We start from the raw sequence: 19,270 nt of genomic DNA, 5'->3' as shown, positions 1-19,270 counted from the left end.
AGGAATCAAAACATTGGATGGGGAATTTATTCAATGTCTACTCAAATAAAGTTGATCAGAATGACAGCAATTTGCCGGAACTGAAACTAATAAACCGGTAATGCAAAATAAAAATATCTTCAGACAATAGATGAAGTCATGGAAGAAATATGTTTGTACACATATCTCTTGCTGCACGCACCCTGTTGCTCATCAAGTGACATGGATCCAAGCTGTTTGTTTACCACAGAAGAAGGGAAATCTGAAACAAAAATTAGATTTAAACTTAAAAATTAAATTGCACTTGTGAATATTTCCCCCCCCCCCCAAGAAAGAGTGAATATTTCCCCCCCCCAAGCAAAATAAGCCATAAAGTTCCGAATACCTTTTATTAAAAAAAAATGTTTTGCAAGGTGAGATATGACAGACTTTACGCTGTGACATAATTAATGTAAACTGAAACAACAAATCAGCAGAATAATGATTTTTCTCAAAGGTAAAACAATTTATTGCACAACGAGGGTTATATCAATTTCACGTTGCAAATAATTTTACAGTTTGATGTTAATAGTACTGATATGATTTGATAGTGTTTAGTATTTAACCTACTTCCAGGTAGAAACCTAAAATGTAAGCTCAGCTACAATGAGCCTCAATGCCACTGAGAGGAGAGGGGAAGGAAATGTGCTGGAATTTGGTTCCTGAATGATATATAGTCATCCCAGTGAAAAATGTGCAAATAAGGATAGGATTGTTGCTAACACTCGACATCTAGGCTCACACATGAAGAATCAACATTTGACAGAGGCATTGGAAGGCAAAAGCTTTGTTAAAGAGATGGATTTCAAGAAGGTTTCCAAAGGTGGTGAGAGGTAATCGCTGAGAATTAGGGACGGTTTCCTGAGATTGGGACTGAGGGAACTGAAGGCTCTGCCACCATTAACTTTGCCTTGTCTTCCTCTGTAACCTCATATAATACACCATCAATTGTTCTCTGTACTTTTGATAATTTTTTTCGTTTTCTATAGATTCCAGTCAAAATTACCTAAACTTCCACCTTTTCCTGTACAGGGTGATTCACACGATTCTTCTTTTATCTACCTTTTCTTCTGATAATAAAATTCATTTCTCTTTGGACTCTCAGGTTAAATAATCAAATTGGATATCAAGGTAAAATATCTAAGTTGGTCACTGCTGATTTATCCACAAAGTAGCTTAAAAGCTCTGTTTTTGAAAAAATAACCAGGTCCCCTTGTTGCAGAGAATGTTTCAAAATTTGAAAGGTATACTACTTAGAACTCTGGTTTGTTCACCAGGAAGAGCAGGAGAGTTCCCCCTCATTCCAACTTATCACAATAAACACCCGCCACACTGGCAATCAGCCAACACCAACCCAAGCTCTGAGCTCGCCATGACCTCTTGCTACTGCATGATTTGAGCCCCATTTACCAACTGCACCAACTTCTCAATTTCTGGAAACTAGCCCTTGAACCCCCTTGCTGCTGCCTACACCAAGCTTTTTCATCTGGCATCTGTACTGGCAGAAAGCAGAACTAAAAAAAAAAACAGCTCCAGATTTTCCAGTTACTGCCAGGTAGCCTCACCTGCTCCCTGGAAATATTGGGGACATCATTTATGTATGCTCAAATATGTTTTGGTTATTTTGGGCCAATGAGAATAGATGGATCAGCAATCTGCCACTAAATATAAACAATTTTCTTGATAATTGGGGCTCATTCTGGGGTCGGTGGGACCTCTACAAACGGGATGGTCTACACCTGGATCAGAGGGGTACCAATATCCTGGGGGGGGGGGGAAATTTGCTAATGCTCTTCGGGAGGGTTTAAACTAGTTCAGCAGGGGCTTGGGAACCTGAATTGTAGCTCCAGTATACAGGAGGTTGAGAGTAGTGAGGTCATGAGTAAGATTTCAAAGTTGCAGGAGTGTACCAGCAGGCAGGAAGGTGGTTTAAAGTGTGTCTTCTTCAATGCCAGGAGCATCCGGAATAAGGTGGGTGAACTTGCTGCATGGGTTGGTACCTGGGACTTCGATGTTGTGGCCATTTCGGAGACATGGATAGAGCAGGGGCAGGAATGGTTGTTGCCGGTGCCGTGGTTTAGATATTTCGGTAAGCGCAGGGAAGGTGGGAAAAGAGGGGGAGGGGTGGCATTGTTAGTCAAGGACAGTATTACGGTGGCAGAAAGGATGTTTGATGAGGACCTGTCTACTGAGGTAGTATGGGCTGAGGTTAGAAACAGGAAAGGAGAGGTCACACTGTTAGGGGTTTTCTATAGGCCTCCGAAAAGTTCCAGAGATGTAGAGGAAAGGATTGCAAAGATGATTCTGGATAGGAGCGAAAGCAACAGGGTAGTTGTTATGGGGGACTTCAACTTTCCAAATATTGACTGGAAACGCTATAGTTCGAGTACTTCAGATGGGTCCGTTTTTGTCCAATGTGTGCAGGAGGGTTTCCTGACACAGTATGTTGATAGGCCAACGAGAGGCGAGGCCATATTGGATTTGGTCCTGGGTAATGAACCAGGACAGGTGTTAGATTTGAGGTAGGTGAGCATTTTGGTGATAGTGACCACAATTCGATTACGTTTACTTTAGTGATGGAAAGGGATAGCATAGGGATGGCAGGGCAAGAGTTATATCTGGGGGAAAGGCAATTATGATGCGATGAGGCAAGACTTAGGATGCATCGGATGGAGAGGAAAACTGCAGGGGATGGGCACAATGGAAATGTGGAGCTTGTTCAAGGAACAGCTACTGCGTGTCCTTGATAAGCATGTTCCTGTCAGGCAGGGAGGAAGTGGTCGAGCGAGGGAACCGTGGTTTACTAAAGCAGTCGAAACAGTTGTCAAGAGGAAGAAGGAGGCTTATGTAAAGATGAGACATGAAGGTTCAGTTAGAGCGCTCGAGAATTACAAGTTAGCTAGGAAGTACCTAAAGAGAGAGCTAAGAGGAGCCAGGAGGGGACATGAGAAGTCTTTGGCAGGTAGGATCAAGGATAACCCTAAAGCTTTCTATAGATATGTCAGGAATAAACGAATGACTAGGGTAAGAGTAGGGCCAGTGGTGGAAAGTTGTGCTTCGAGTCCGAGGAGATAGGAGAGGTGCTAAATGAATATTTTTTGTCAGTATTCACACAGGAAAAAGACAATGTTGTCGAGGAGAATACGGAGAGGCTGAGAGGTGGCAAATGGAATTTAATGCAGAAAAGTGTGAGGTGATTCATTTTGGAAGGAATAACAGGAAGACAGAGAGTACTGGGCTAATGGTAAGATTCTTGGCAGTGTGGATGAGCAGAGAAATCTCGGTGTCCATGTACATAGATCCCTGAAAGTTCCCACCCAGGTTGAGAGGGTTGTTATGAAGGCATACGGTGTGTTAGCTTTTATTGGTAGAGGGATTAAATTTAGGAGCCATGAGGTCATGTTGCAGCTGTACAAAACTCTGGTGCGGCCGCATTTGGAGTATTGCGTGCAATTCTGGTCGCCGCATTATAGGAAGGATGTGGAAGCATTGGAAAGGGTGCAGAGGAGATTTACTAGAATGTTGCCTGGTATGGAGGGAAGATCTTATGAGGAAAGGCTGAGGGACTGGAGGCTGTTTTCGTTAGAGAGAAGGTTAAGAGGTGACTTAATTGAGGCATACAAGATGATCAGAGGATTGGATAGGGTGGACAGTAAGAGCTTTTTTCCTCGGATGGTGATGTCTAGCACGAGGGGACATAGCTTTAAATTGAGGGGAGATAGTTATAGGACAGATGTCAGAGGTAGGTTCTTTACTCAGAGAGTAGTACAGGCGTGGAATGCCCTGCTTGCAACAGTAGTGGACTCGCCAACACTAAGGGCATTCAAATGGTCATTGGATAGACATATGGACGATAAGGGAATAGTGTAGATGGGCTTTAGAGTGGTTTCACAGGTCGGCGCAACATCGAGGGCCGAAGGGCCTGTACTGCGCTGTAATGTTCTATGTTAACATCCAATTCTGCAATTTAGCAGAATTGATCCGTAGTAAGGAACTAGCTTTACTAACAGCAATGGGAAATAATATGGGACAAAATTATGTCTGAAATATACCTGATATATTGGTCGGGAGTTTTCCGACGGCTCACCTGGCGGGATCTTCTGGTCCCACGAATGGCGCACCCCCGCTGTAGGTTTTCCGGCAGCGAGGGGTACATTCAGCAGGAAACCCCGTTGACAATGGCAGGACCAAGAGACCTCACTGCTGGCCAATGGCAGGCTGTGCAGAAAATCCCACCCTTTGTCAGCAAGATTATGTTCACTATTGGATTAGATCTTTAAAAAAAACTAAGACGGAGCAAACTTGACACTAATAATATACTGTGACTATTTAGTCCCTGTTAGATGAATAGCTCTGTGAAATAACTGCTACCATTAGCAATGGTTTTTAAAAAGCAACTTTCAACTACCACAAAAATTTGGTGCGTCTATTCCTAGTCAATCACCACAATTTCATTATTCCTAGGAATGTTATTTTAGTTAAATATATGTTTCAGATGTTTAAATTATTTGATGTACATTACACTTTATAGATAAATAAGATATTTTCGGCCTGTGAAATGATATTGCAATTTCTCTTGCTCAGAATTTTCAACTAAACTACAACATTGCGGGCTGTCCAGGACTAAAAATTCAGGGAGTGGGAATTCAAATCCCAGTGTGAAATTGTTACTTTGAACTCACTTAAAAACCAGTATAAGTAACCACAAAGCTAATGGTGGGATTCTCTGGTCTCCCAGCTGCGCAGCCATATAGGGGCGGGGGCGCTGGTCATGGTCGGTTGGGCAGGATATGATGGAGGGGTGGTGGTGGAACGGCGGGCGCCAGGTCCCGGAGGGAGACTGTGTCCAGTCGGCCATCGGGGTGTTTGATATAAGCGCACTGGGGGTTGGAGTGTAGGATCCTCTCTACCAGAGGATCGGACTTATTGCTCCTGACGTGTTTTCTGACTAGGATTGGCGCCGGTGTCTTCAGCCAGGTCGGAAGCGAGACCCCTGAGGTGGATCTCCTAGGGAAAACAAATAGGAGGTCATGAGGGGTCTCGTTTGTGGCCGTGCAAAGTAGGGACCTAACAGAGTGGAGCACATCGGGGAGGACCTCCTGCCAGTGAGAAACTGGGAGATTCCTGGACTGCAGGGTCAGTAGGATGGTCTTCCAGGCCGTCGTGTTCTCCCTCTCCACTTGCCCGTTTCTCCTGGGGTTATATCTGGTGGTCCTGCTCGAGGCGATGCCCTTACTGAGCAGGTACTGACGCGGTTCGTTGCTCATGAACGACGAGCCCCGGTCACTGTGGACATAATTGGGGAAACCAAACAGGGTGAAGACACTATGTAGGGCTTTAATGACGGTGGACGTGGTCATGTCAGGGCAAGGGATTGCAAAGGGGAAGCGGGAGAACTCATCAATAATATTGAGGAAATATGTATTGCGGTTATTGGCGGGGAGGGGCCCTTTGAAATCGATACTGAGGCGCTCAAAGGGCCGGGATGCCTTTACCAGGTGGGCCTTATCTGGTCGATAGAAGTGCGGTTTACACTCCGCACAGATCTGGCAGTCCCTGGTCATGGCTCTGACCTCCTCGGTGGAGTACGGCAGATTGCGGGCCTAATATAGTGGATAAGCCGGGTGACCCCCCCGGGTAGCAGAGGTCATCGTGGATAGTCGGTAGTCGGTCATCTTGCGCGCTGGCGCATGTGCCGCGGGACAGGGTATCTGGGGGCTCGTTGAGCTTCCCAGGACGATATACTATATCGTAATTATAGGTGGAGAGTTCGATCCTCCACCTCATCTTATCGTTCTTGATTTTGCGCCGCTGCGGATTGTCGAACATGAAGGCTACCGATCGTTGGTCGATGACGAGGGTAACCCTCCAACCAGCGAGGTAGTGCCTCCAGTGCCGTACGGCTTCCACGATGGCGTGGGCCTCCTTCTCGACTGAGGAGTGCCGAATTTCGGAGGTGGTGAGGGTGCGCAAAAAGAACACTACTGGTCTGCTTGCTTGATTGAGGGTAGCGGCGAGAGCGACCTCTGATGCGTCGCTCTCCACCTGGAAGGGGACGGGCTCGTCCACCGCGCGCAGCGCGGTATTGGCGATGTCCGCCTTGATGCAGCTGAAGGCCTGGCGGGCCTCAGTTGCCAGTGGAAAGATGGTGGCCTTGATTAGTGGGCGGGCTTTGTCCACATAGTTGGGGACCCACTGGGCATAATATGAAAAGAACCCAAGGCACCTCTTCAGGGCCTTGGGGCAGTGGGGGAGGGGAAGTTGCAGGAGGGGGCGCATACGGTCAGGGTCGGGTCCGAGAACCCCGTTTTTCACGACGTAACCGAGGATGGCTAGTCTGGTTGTGCGGAAAACGCATTTCTCCTTGTTGTACGTGAGATTTAGGGTTTGGGCGGTTTGGAGAAATCTGTGGAGGTTGGCGTCGTGGTCATGCTGATCATGGCCACAGATGGTGACATTGTCCAAGTACGGAAATGTGGCCCGCAGCCCGTACTGGTCCACCATTCGGTCCATTGTTCTTTGGAACACCGAAACACCGTTCGTGACGCCAAAGGGGATCCGGAGGAAGTGGAAAAGGCGGCCGTCTGCCTCAAAAGCCGTGTAGTGGCGGTCCTCCGGGCGGACTGGGAGTTGGTGGTATACAGACTTCAGATCCACCGTGGAGAACACCCGGTAGTGTGCGATCTGGTTTACCATGTCTGCAATCCGGGGAAGGGGGTACGCATCGAGTTGCGTGTACCAGTTTATGGTTTGGCTGTAATCTACAACCATCCGGTTCTTCTCCCCGGTCTTGACGACCATCACCTGAGCTCTCCAGGGGCTGTTGCTGGCCTCGATGACTCCCTCCCGCAAGAGTAGCTGGACCTCGGACCTTATAAAAGTCTTGTCCTGTATGCTATACCGCCTGCTTCTGGTGGTGACTGGTTTGCAGTCGGCGGTGAGGTTTGCGAACAGTGGGGGAGGGTTGACCTTTAGGGTCGCGAGGTTGCATATGGTGAGTGGGGGTAGGGGCCCCCTGAACTTCAGGGTTAGGCTCCTGAGGTTAATTGGAAATCTAGTCCAAATAGGAGACGAGCGCAGAGGTCTGGGAGCACATATAATTTTAAATTGGCGTACTCGGTGCCCTGTTTTGTTAAAGTTGCGGTAGTGCACCTTCGGATTTGCACCGAGTGCGATCCAGAGGCGAGGGAGATGATTTGGTGCACTGGGAAAATTGGGAGCGAGCAGCATCTTACCATGTCCGGATGAATGAAGCTCTCTGTGCTCCCGGAGTCGAAAAGGCAAGGCGTCTCGTGCCCGTTTACCCGGACGGTCATCATGGAGCTCCGGAGATGCTTGGGTCGCGACCGCGCTGAGTTGCGGGTAGCCAGCGTGGTCGGAGGTGCTGGGGCGGCTCCGCGATGGCTGCCCTTGTTGATCATACGCGTCGAGCGGCGTAGCAGACGGCGGCCAAGATGGCGGCCCCCATGGATCGCACGTGGCCGGCCGCATGGGGGAGGATGGCCAAGATGGCGGCCCCCGTGAGTTGCACGTGCTGCGAGGGCTGGCCCCACGGGTAGCACGAGGCTGATGATGCGTCTACAGGGGGCGGAGTCGGCAGACACGCTGCCACACTGCGGGGTCTGCGGGCCTGTGAGTCTGAGGATCGGGCCTGTGAGTTAGAGTTCTTAGACCTGGCCAGGCAAACTTTGGCGAAATGTCCTTTTCTCCTGCAGCTGCTGCAGTTCACGTTACGGGCCGGGCAGTGCTGCCAGGGGTGTTGGGACTTGCCGCAGAAATAGCAGGGTAGCCCCCCCCCATGATGGGCGGGCGGCCGCACGGCACAGGCCCGGGGTAGTCTTTGGTCGGGGGTCCACGAGGGAGTTGTGTGGTTAGCCGGGAACGCGTTAAGGCTCTGGAACGCTACTTCCAGAGAGGAGGCTAACTTTACCGTCTGATCCAGGTCCGGGGCCCCCTTTTCGAGTAGGCGCTGTCTCACATAGTTGGACCGGACTCCCGCCACGCAGACGTCTCGGACGGCGAGTTCCATATGTTGAGTGGCCATAACGGCCTGGTAGTTGCAGCTGCGTGCGAGGGCTTTGTGGGCGCGTAGGTAGTCTTCTAGCGATTCCCTGGGGCGCTGGCGGCGAGTGGTGTGGATGTGTTGAGCGTAGACCTCGTTCACGGGCCGTACATAGAGGCGTTCGAGCATCGCGCGGGCATCTGCGTAGGAGGAGGCCTCGTCGAGTTGAACAGAGATTCGATGGCTCACCTCGTGGCGGAGGCTCAGCTTCTGTTCGTCAGTGACGGAAGGCGTGGAGGAGGCTGCGAGATAGGTCTTGAAGCAGCTGAGTCAGTGCGAAAAAATTTATTTCGCCTCTGCGGCCTGCGGATCGAGTTCCAGTCGGTCAGGTTTGAGGGCCGATTCCAAAGTTGCTTTTAAGTTGATTAAATTGATGCGACAATCAATTCACTCGAGACAAGAGTAGAAGTAAACCGTGGCTTTAATCAACTTAGAACTGTGCCTGACTGCGACTGATTCAATACTGAGAACCGCCTACAGGCCGACTGCTCTTTATACCTCCCTTCAAGGGGAGGAGACATGGGCGGAGCCCATACAGGCCCCAACATGTTCCTGTTTGGATAATGCCATACAATGGCCCATAGGAGGTGCCCACAAGGGCAACAGCACAGTACAGACACAATTACAAGGGCAACAGCACAGATACAAATACAATGGTGGATTATTGGCATAATACATTCACCACAGACAGCACCTGCCTTCTCCTTAGCCACCTGCCCACATGCCCCTCCACTTGGCAGTGTGGATGGTCACCAAGATCCAGCTGAATGGAGACAGGGGGCAGGATTCTCCCAGTCCAGCGCCGGGCTGTAGAATCCCCGCAAATGGGCCACGCCGCCCCAACGCTGATACGCGAAGTGCGGAGAATCGCCGGCGTGCGCGGTGCCGGTCGCGGGACGCTGTACGCAGCCGGCCCGCCAATTGTCCAACCCGGATGGGCTGAGCGGCCGTAGGAAAAGAGCCACGTCCCGCCGGCACCGTTCTAACCTGCTCTGGGCCGGCGGGACCTCGGCATACAAGGGTCGGGTGGCGGCCTGTGAGGGTGGGGGGGGGGGGGGGGGGGGTCTGGCCCCAGGGGGGTCTCCAATGTGGCCTGGCCCACGAAAAGGACCCATCGATCGGCGGGCCGGCCTCTGTGGCTGGGGGCCTCCTTTCCTACGCGCCGACCCCTGTAGCCCTGCACCATGTTGTGTTGGGGCCGGCGCGCTGAAGGAGGCCACTGCGCATGTCCTCGTTGGCGCCGGCGCAAATGCGCGGATCCCTCGGCACCCAATTCGCGCCGGAATCTGCCGTGCTGGCCCCCTGTAGGGGCCAGAATTAGACGTGGGAGCAGCCCGTTCACGCTGTCGTCAAACGCGACGGCGTTTACGACGGCGTGGACACTCTGCCGCGGGATTGGAGAATCCCACCCAAGATTCCCAACAAATGTCTCTCAAGGTTCAGGTTCCCATGGCACATCACTTTATACACCTGCATCCTTTTGCAATTCCCAGTGGACCATATAGTTTTGCAATGCCAGTGGCTGACAAGATTGTCTGCCGTTTGGGAACACACGGCAGCTTACCCCCACTGTACCTTTCTACATCTCTCTCTAACTTGCGTGCTTTTTTGTCCTGCAAAAAGAGAAAGCAAAGAGGTGAGATTGCCTGTAATGGTTTGTGCGCAGGGAAGGAAAGAAAACAATTTAGGGAGGATCAAACTGAAGCCTGGAATGTGAGAATGCAACAGGCAGAAGTCAAGTGAATGGAATGGCTGCTCAGATGGGAATAAGAAGTGCCTGCAAAGAGAGGAATGTGTGGAGCTACAAGATGTGTTGACCTTAAGTGAAGGAGAATTTGGGGCAATTTATTGGGGGGGCTTGACACCTGAAAGTGGTATACCACTCACCTTTCTCATCCACCTGAAGTCCTGGTTAGAGGGAACACACTCAAGCTGCTTACTTCCTTGACCACTTCCATCCACACCTGCTTTGTTATAGAGGCTGTCCTCCCATCCTTGGTAAATTTCATCTTGCTGAATCTCCAAGTCAGTGCCAGAGATCCTGAGGCAAATTACCCAGGTCTCTTCTCTGTTCCTGCAAGTGCTGCAGCCCCAAACGTTCAAGTGCTGCTGAGCTTTGTGGAAGCATGCCTGATATGATTAATCCTCTCAGCTAGGATTGTACAGGGAGCAATATTCTCTGTTATGCGTACCTTTGTAAATAGTGTAAATAAATCTATGTTCGGTTACCTCCAGCCTCCTCAAAGTCATCACGCTGGCGACAAAGACTAAAGGAAATTCCGGACTCGTTCAGGGATTCGCCTAGCCACCGGTGAAGTTTGCTGTTTGGGTACGTCATGTCATGCCGGTTAAGATGTCATTTTTTGTAAAGCTGGAAGCCTTTGATGCAGGTCTGGAAGATGCAACTAATATGCAGTGTGGCAGTGTGGCAGCGTGTCTGCCGACTCCGCCCCCTGTAGACGCATCATCAGCCTCGTGCTACCCGTGGGGCCAGGAGGAATGTTCTCCTCCTGACAGCCTGATGTTTGGGATCATAAAAAGTTTGACTTACCCAGCTTCACCCAACTCCAGATCTTTTGATGAGCTGGTTGCTTTGGTTTTGGAACACCATGACCCTAAGTCATCTGTTATTATGCACCATTTTAATACGATGGTGCAGTCTCCCGTTGAATCAGTCACAGGATTCTTGACCCACCTGCTGCATTTGACTGAACATTGCGAATTCAGGTCGTCCTTCTCCAAGATGTTGAGGGACTTGCTGGTGTAGGGTATTAATAATACAGCCACGGCCAGAGGAAGCTGTTGGTGGAAACCACTCAACAGGCCACTTAGCTTTCTCTCTCTCGTGAACACACAGAGAAAGGTGTGGAGGAGCTGCAGGGTTCAATGGAGTATTACGTTCATAGTTTGGGCCGCCCACCGTTCAAACTCCCTCAAGGTCATGGACGGTGCTGGTCTGGCCAGACTTCCTCTGACAGATCTGCCCCCAAGGTAATTCCGTGATAGGGTTTGGATTTCGGGCACTGCTGCTATCAGTGGGAAACTTCGCCCAAGGATGAAGGAGAGTGCCGGCTGTGTTAGTAACTGTGCTCGAAGGGATTGTGAGGATCAGGGTCGCCCAGTTTGGTGCAGGAAATGCCGCCTGCGACAGCCGGAGGTTGCCATGAATCAGGGCCTTGCATGTGGACGCCCTGGATGAGGACGACTGTTTAATGCACTTAAACTGTCTAGCGTCAGAAAGTTGCACCAATCCAGATCACCTTGCAGGTCAATGGTAATCCAATGCCAATGGACATTGGGGCTGCTGTCTCCATTGTCGATCTTTGACATTTTGGCACTTCGTACAAGGACCACTGGCATTGTGTGACACAAAGCAAAGTTGGCAACATACACGGGGGAGCCTTTGAAGATCGTGGGGGCCACCGTGACTCTGGTAATGTATGGGCAGCAGTCGGTCTGCCTTCCTTTGGTTGTGGTGCAAGGACCGGGTTCAAACTTGTTGGGGCGAGACTGGATAAGAGTCCTCTGTTTCAATTGGCAACAGGTCTTCTAGATGGGCACCAGGAATCTCTATGAGGTGCTGGATAAATATCAGAGCTGTTCCGGAAGGGTTTGCGCAAGATAAAGGGGACCACGGTCCATATCTACATGGATCTTGCTGCTTAGCCCCAATACTTCAGGGCGAGGTCTGTCCCTTATGCATTACTTCCGAAAGTTGACACTGAACAACGGCACCTACAGGATCCGGGAGTCATACACCCTGTTCAGTTTGTTGCGGGTGAAGCCCAATAAAACCATCTGGCTCTGCGGTGATTTCAAGCTCACCTCATTGTGAACAGGGCTTAGAGTCTGAACTGGTACCCACTGCCCTGGTCGAGGATTTGTACGCCAAATTGGCTGCTCACAAAATTGGACATGAGCTTGACCCGGGGTCTAGAAACTTTGCAACCATCAATATACATCGGGGATTGTTTGAGTACGCCCAGCCTCCCATTTGGGGTTCTGCCCGCTTTGCCTCTTTTTAGCAGGTGATGGAAAACATCTTGCAGAGTCTACTGAAGGTGGCTGTCTATTTGGTTCACGGACGTATTACAGGGTCTTCAGAGAAGGAAATATATGGCAGACCTGCAGGAAGTGCTCTAGTGTTTTTCCCATGTGGGCGCCAGGCCGAAGCACATAAGTGTGTCTTCCATGCTAGAGCGGTAACCTATCTCGGTTACAGGGTGGACAAGGATGGTCTGCATCCGGTGGATAATAAAGTTCAAGTTATAAAGGGGGCCCTGACCCTGAAGGATGCAGCTGTTGTTTTTGGGCCTGGTCAACTACTACGGGAAGTTAATTGCCAACCTGGCCACACTAGTAGCTCCGCTGTTGAGGAAGGACAAGAGGAGGTGTTGGGGCGCTTCTGAAGACAAGGCCTTCAATTCAGGTAAGAAGTGTCTGTCGTTGAAGCAGCATCTTACACATTATGATCCGGCTAGGCCGCTAATTTGAATAGGTGACGCTTCCTCCTCCAGCATTGGTTGGTTATGCTTGGTTATGCAATATGCTTGGTTATGCAGAGCTTTGTAAATAGTGTAAATAAATCAATGCCCCTTTACCACCAGCCTCCTCTGAGTAATTAAAGGGAAATATACAATGTGGCCAATCACAGTCTCCCAGCTGAGTGCCTCTCCAATCCAGGGTAATGGAGGCCAATTGTGGCATCCCTATTTTATTTCTCTTCCATAAATTTAGAGCACCCAATTCTTTTTTTCCCAATTAAGGAACAGTATAGCCTGGCCAATCCACCTAGCCTGCACAACTTTGGGTCGTGGGGGTGCACCCCTATTAACACCCCAACTTAGATAAAGTAACTCAGCTAACAGCCAAAGCTTTTGCAAAGTATCATTTTTTGATTTATATTATCGAGCTCATATTCAATCTAGCCAGCTAAATTTTCAATAGCATTATGGACTCAAGATATTCAGTTAAGAATTTTTTTGAACTTTATCAAATAGTTTTTGATAGACAGCAAGGCATTTGCTCAACTACAATATTTTGCTAATTGTTCTTCCAAGATCTTTAGTGAAATTTAAAGGAACAGGGAAATGTTAAATCAAAGTTTCAACCATGCAAAAGAAAGGAAGGAACTTGCATTGATGTGACAGCTTTCAGATCTTCACAATGTTTCCAAGCACTTAACTATCTAATTTTGAAGTGTAACCACTTGTGTTATAGGCAAGCATCTAGCAATGTGTACATTGTTAGATCTCATTAAACAACATTCATATGAAAGACCAGAACACTTCCCAAACTTTTGTTTTTAAAAGTGTGATGTGATCATTAACATCCATCAGGCAGAAAGAGCTGGAGTGAATGCAAACCTTACCTCAGTACGGCACTAGTATGTTACTTAAATGCAGGAAGGGTTAAATATTCATAGCAAGTATGGTTGCAGAATTTAAGGGAAATCTTCCGATATGCACAAATAGTCTTGCATTGCCACTTTGGTTAACTAGCTAGAACAAAAGACTGACTTCTAATTACATCCCCTTAGTTAACATTAATCACAGAAAATGGGTTGTCCAATACCCTTCTCAATTTGGAACATCACTGCAGAATAGATAAGCATGTATGCTATCCATGACATCCTTGTTTCAGTGGTAGTAGTTTCACCTGAATCAGAAGGTAGTGGGTTCAAGACACATCCCAGAGATTTGAGTTCATAATCTCGGATAATACTTAAGTGCGAAACAAGCTGCTGTGGTTACCTACTTTGCAACAATGACTACACTTCAAAAATAATCCATAGCTTGTAAAGCATTTTGGGATGTTCGGAGGAATTAACAGGTTTCATAGAAATGCAAAAGCAAATTACTATGGATGATGGAATCTGAAACAAAAACACTGGACAATCTCAGCAGTTCTGACAGCATCTGTGGAGAGAAACGGGAGGTAACGTTTCGAGTCGGGATAACTCTTTGTCAAAGCTAGAGAGAACTGGAAATGGGGTCAGATTTATACTGGAGTGGGAGGGGGGTGGAGCAGAGGGGCTGGATTGGAGGCCAGCGATTGATGGAGATAGACAAAGATGTCGAGGACAGAAGATAAAAGGAATGTAAATGAGGGTGATTAAGTCTAAGGAGGGTGCTGATAGCGGCACACAAGAGATTAAATATGTGAATGGCAGAACAAAGGTGAGCACTGTATAAAAGGTGACTAGGAACAGTTGGCCCAAGTGGGGGTAGGGGTAGGAAGCAACGATGAGAGAAAAATAGATCATTGGAAGAAATTGAAATAAAAATAAATTGACAGAAATAAAAATGGGGTAAAGGTGGTGGAGAGAGTTCACAGTCTGAAGTTGTTGAACTCAATGTTAAGTCCGGATGGTTGTAACGTGCCTAATCGGAAGATGAGGTGCTGTTCCTCCAGTTTGCACTGGAACATTTCAGCAGGCCAAGGACATATATGTGGATGTGAGAGTAGGAGGTTAGTTGAAAAGAGCCCGGAGGAATGTTGTGCGCATTTAGAGGGAATTCTCCCATTGATCATTCAGCGCGACCAGACTGGGTTCAAAAATAGAGGGATTTCTTGCAATAACGTCAGAAGGATATTGAATGTGATCCAAGTTTCTAAAGCCAGTTTTGGATTGATTAGTGATTTGGGCCGGATGAGGAACATCCTTTACCTGAAATGCTTGGGGCCCAGAGGGTGGTAGGAGTTTGGAATTTGTTGCCTGAAAGGGTGGTGGACGTAGACACCCTCATAACATTTAAGAAGTATTTAGATGTGCACTTGTGATCCCAGGGCATACAAGGCTATGGACCAAGTGCTAGAAAATAGGATTAGTATGGTTAGGTGGTTGTGATTGACCGCCGCAGACGATGGGCTGAAGGGCCTTTTCTGTGCTGTATGACTCTATGACGTTTTTGGTCATTTTCCCTCCATTGGCCCAATTTCATTTGCAGGACAGTTGCTTCCTGACAATTATTGGCCGTTGAGGGAGTTAGCATGTTACTGAGGCCCAGCCGTTAAAAACAGCTGACCCTCCTTTTTGTTTTGTGGCATCCCTATTTTTTCCTTCTATAAATTTAGAGTACGGAATTCTTTTTTTCCAATTAAAGGGCAATTTAGCGTGGCCAATCCACCTAGCCTGCGCATCCTTTTGGGTTGTGGAGATGAGACCCTCGCAGACACGGGAGAATGTGCAAACTCCACACGGACAGTGACCCAGAGCCGGGATCAAACACAGGTCCTCAGTGCCACGAGGCAGCAGTGCTAACTATTGCACCACCATGCCACCCTAACCCTCCCCGATGCCACTCCTAGAAAGCTTGGTTGTTTACTTTGCAGTGTTCTCACCTGGCATTCAAAATAAAGCTCTGTTTGAATTTTGCACAAAAACAGCAAAATCATCTCTCATCCCAAAATCGGAATTCAAAGTATCTCTAACATATTTCAATTGACCTTGTTCTTTACAGCAGAAGATATTTAAACATTCAATTTCTTTTTCAATGTATTCATCTCAACATGAAGTAGTTTACTGCGCAGAGATTACAGCTTTCTTTCTACAAACAATGTTTGTAGAAAGAAAGCTGTAATCTCTGCGCAGTAAACTACTTCATGTTGCAATTTACACTTATATATGCTCCAGTAGTGACAATACCAACAGGAGAACCATCCCCTCCCACCAAACGAACCTTCATCCTTTTCTTGCCACTACTCCAAAGTGCTGATTCAGTTTCAATCCATTCTCAACAATTACTAGGAGGTAGATGTCAACGTCTAAGAGTTTCTTCTTTTTAAAAATCACTGAAGAATTCTTTTCTACTTATAGCTGGACTGTATGGATCATTTTTGACTGAGTACAATGTTCAAAAATATGTAATTTGAATTTATTTGCAAACATAACACAGGGTATTTTAAAATGCTACACATTTGTGAATCCAGCAATGACTTTTGGATAATTTCTTGGCTTGCCCATTTTTGCTTAGATATTTAAAAGGCTCAGCACATTAAATGGCAATTTTCTACAAAACTAACTTTATTAACTTGTATGCACAGAGCAAAATAATGAATTAAATGGAAAAAAAAATCATATCTAATTTCTAGGATAGATTTTAAAGCAAACAGCAACCTGAAATATTAGGATGTAGTGAGGAGCCTTCATGGGTGAAATGGTCAGAGGCAGGCTGTGATGAAGATTTCTTTGCCAGATCTTGCTGTTTCTGTTGTTCAGCCTTCAAAAGTCTCAGTTGCTGTAGACGTTTACTGACTAAACTTACCCCTGATGATCGACTGGACTGAGCTCTTAATTCTGACACAGACAGAAACAGTTAATGACAGAAGCAAAAGGAAAGTCAGATGCAAGCAAAAGTCAAAACAAAAAAAAAGGAAAGAAATCATTGGTATTTAAACATTTAGAATCAAAAGGCAAAAGATCAGAAAGAATACCAGTGTTCCCTCAAACGGTGAATGATATTTGAATCTGGAGTCTAAGTGATGCTTTATGATCTAGGAAAACTGCAACTTGCTGCCAACTTGAGGAAGCATTTAACCAGATTTCCTGCCACAGTCACATATTAGAAGAGTGAACCGGAATTTTTAAAAAAATGATTTTCTCGTAAATTTCACGCATCATCTCTGTTACTTGCATGTATTGCTTTGGGGATGTTTCAGTCTGTCGGTCTTTGCATGGGGAAATTTCAAATATAAACGCTGATACAAAATTATGACTTGAAATTGGACAGCATGACATTTCAGAAGACTTAAATAAATACTGAGCCAAATAACACACTAGTCAGATTCTAGGTGGCATATAGAATGAAATTAATAAATTGTACTCAAGGAGTTCAGTCAAATGTCCGTGGTCACATTCCCTAATACTAAAATGTTACCATTTTTAAAAAAAACATGCATTCTGACGACAACCAGCTCCCTCACACCACCTCCCTCAACCCACAACTGCCTATTTGAATCAAAAGACAAAAGATCAGAAAGAATACCAGTGTTCCCTCAAACGGTGAATGATATTTGAATCTGGAGTTGCTTATTTGATATCCAGTATTGGACGAGTAGAAATTTCTTCGTACTAAGTATTGTAAAGTCCGAAGCTACATTTTATGGACTCTGCCTTGAGCTCTGTTCCCACCGTCTCCCTGGTCACTGTCTGAGGATGACCCAGACAATTCACAACCATCGTGTACCACCTGCCCCCAAGATGAGTTTCCAATGACACATCCACTACATTACCAAGACCAGCTAGTTCTGCTTCGGTATTGCTAGATCCCACCCGGTTTCAGGTCATCTGAGCCAAAACCCATGTACATACTTTTGTTACCTCCAGACTCATCTATTCCAATGGTCTCCTGACTAGCATCCTACCTTGAATCCTCTGTAAACTTTAAATCATCCAAAAAACTTTGCCACCTGTATCTTATCCTCACATTAAATCCTGTTCACCCACCTCACCTGTGCTCACTGACTTACACTGACTACTGGACTGGTAACACCTCAATTAAAAAATATGCAGCTCCTTTTCCAATTCCCTCCAAAGCCTTATCTCTCATCTCTGAAACCACCTCCTACCTTAAAAACCCGCCAAGATTTCTGTGCTCCTCCAATTCTCGCCTCTTAAGCAACCCTAATTTTTATTCACCTCATTGTTGGCAGCCATGCCCTCAGTTGCCTAGCCCTAAATTCTGGAAGCCCAGTCCTAAAGCTCTCGTCTTTAAAACACTCCTTAGAACTTAGCACTTTGAACAAAGTTTTGGTCACCTATCCAAATATCCTTATGTGGCTGGGTGTCAATATTGGAAGTGCCTTGGAATTTTTACCATATTAAAGATGCAGTCAAAATGCAAGCAATCATTGTTGTTGTTAACCTCCCATCCAAAGCCAAAAAAAACACATTTCAAATGCTATACAAAAAAAAATTAAGCATGGATATACCCCAGAGTCTTTCCTCAGAAAAGTTGCTTAGACTAATTATTTGGATGAATGAGTAGGCTATTCAGCTCCTTGAACCTGTTCCGGTGGACAAGGTGGTCAAGAAGCTTATGGAATGCTTTCCTTTAGTGGATGAGATATTGAGTGGAAAAGTAGGGATGTAATGATGGAACTGTATAAAATGCTGTTTATGCCACATCTGGAGTTGTGTACATTTCTGGTTACCACATTACAGGAAGAACATATTCGCTCTCGAGAAAGTGCATAGATTTACACAAATACTGCAGGAGCTTGAAAACTGCAGGCATGAAGACAGATTGGATAGGCTAGGAAGGTTTTTCTAAGAGAGGAGACTAAGGAGTAAGCTAATTGAGGTGTACAAAGTTGAGGAGCCTAGATAGGGTAGACAAGAAAGGCTTCATTCCCGTGAGCGTGCGCAGGGTGGGGGAGGAGGAATAGAGTGTGGGCAAGGAAGGGAGGGGGCTAAAAGAGAGCACATGAGGGAGGGAGTGGGGAAAGAGCACGAGAGGGAGGGAAGGAGGGAAAGAGCGTGGGGAGGGAGGGTAGGAGAGCTCACAGCCGTGCTTTGCTCCTCTTGCTGCTTGTGGGAAACCGGAAACATTTCCAGTGGCCATGGCTAACATGTGCAGGAAGTGTCTCCCGGAAGCCGGGTTTCGTAGCTGGAGCGGTGGCTGGGAACACTGTGGAGCATCCGTGAGGCGGAGAGTGTCGTGGATATCACCTACAGAGAGTTTATCACACCGCCAGTTCAGACCACATTGGCAGGAAGGAAATATGTGACCATCAGGCAGCGCAAGAGAGCTAGACAGTCAGTGCAGCAATTTACTGCGGCCATTGCCCTGCAAAACACATGTACTGCTTTGGATACTATTGAGACGAATTACTTCTCAGGGGAAAGCAGCAACAGTCAAAATCGTTGCACTACAGTTGGTTCTGCTACAGAGGGAGGAGTGAAAAGTGTCAAAATGCAATAGTTATGGGGGATTCAATTGTAAAGGGAATAGATGGGCATTTCTGTGGCCACCAACGGGACTCCAGCATCGTATGTTGCCCTCCTTGGTGCTAGGGTCAAGGATGTCTTGCAATGGTTACAGGACATTCTGGAGGGGGAGGGTGAACGGCCAGTGGTCGCGGTACACATTGGTACAAACAATAGAGGTAAAAAAGGGGATGAAGGGCTAAAAGCAGAATTTAGGGAGTTGGGAAGAAAGTTGACAAGTTGTACCTCAAAAGGTAGAG

General features: G+C 47.2%; 1 protein-coding gene across 5 annotated transcripts in view; it reads right to left on the bottom strand.

Annotated features, from left to right (window-relative positions):
* Nucleotides 1-19,270, bottom strand: part of dcaf6 (ddb1 and cul4 associated factor 6) — a 281,662-nt gene that overhangs the window by 123,375 nt on the left and 139,017 nt on the right. For 2 of the 5 annotated variants that reach the window (XM_072513816.1, XM_072513817.1), the window contains exons 11-12: nucleotides 16,200-16,379; nucleotides 182-241 (exon numbers count right to left, since the gene is read on the bottom strand). The exons of 1 other annotated variant lie outside the window; for it this stretch is intronic. In XM_072513816.1, the coding sequence (XP_072369917.1) occupies nucleotides 182-241; nucleotides 16,200-16,379 (240 nt within the window). The remainder of the gene's footprint in view (nucleotides 1-181; nucleotides 242-16,199; nucleotides 16,380-19,270) is intronic. 2 more of the 5 variants (XM_072513818.1, XM_072513819.1) reach the window with 2 other exon arrangements.

This window comes from Scyliorhinus torazame, chromosome 8, assembly GCF_047496885.1.
Source record: "Scyliorhinus torazame isolate Kashiwa2021f chromosome 8, sScyTor2.1, whole genome shotgun sequence".
In the NCBI taxonomy this organism is placed as follows: Eukaryota; Metazoa; Chordata; class Chondrichthyes; order Carcharhiniformes; family Scyliorhinidae; genus Scyliorhinus; species Scyliorhinus torazame.
This window is presented reverse-complemented; position numbering and strand designations above follow the sequence as displayed.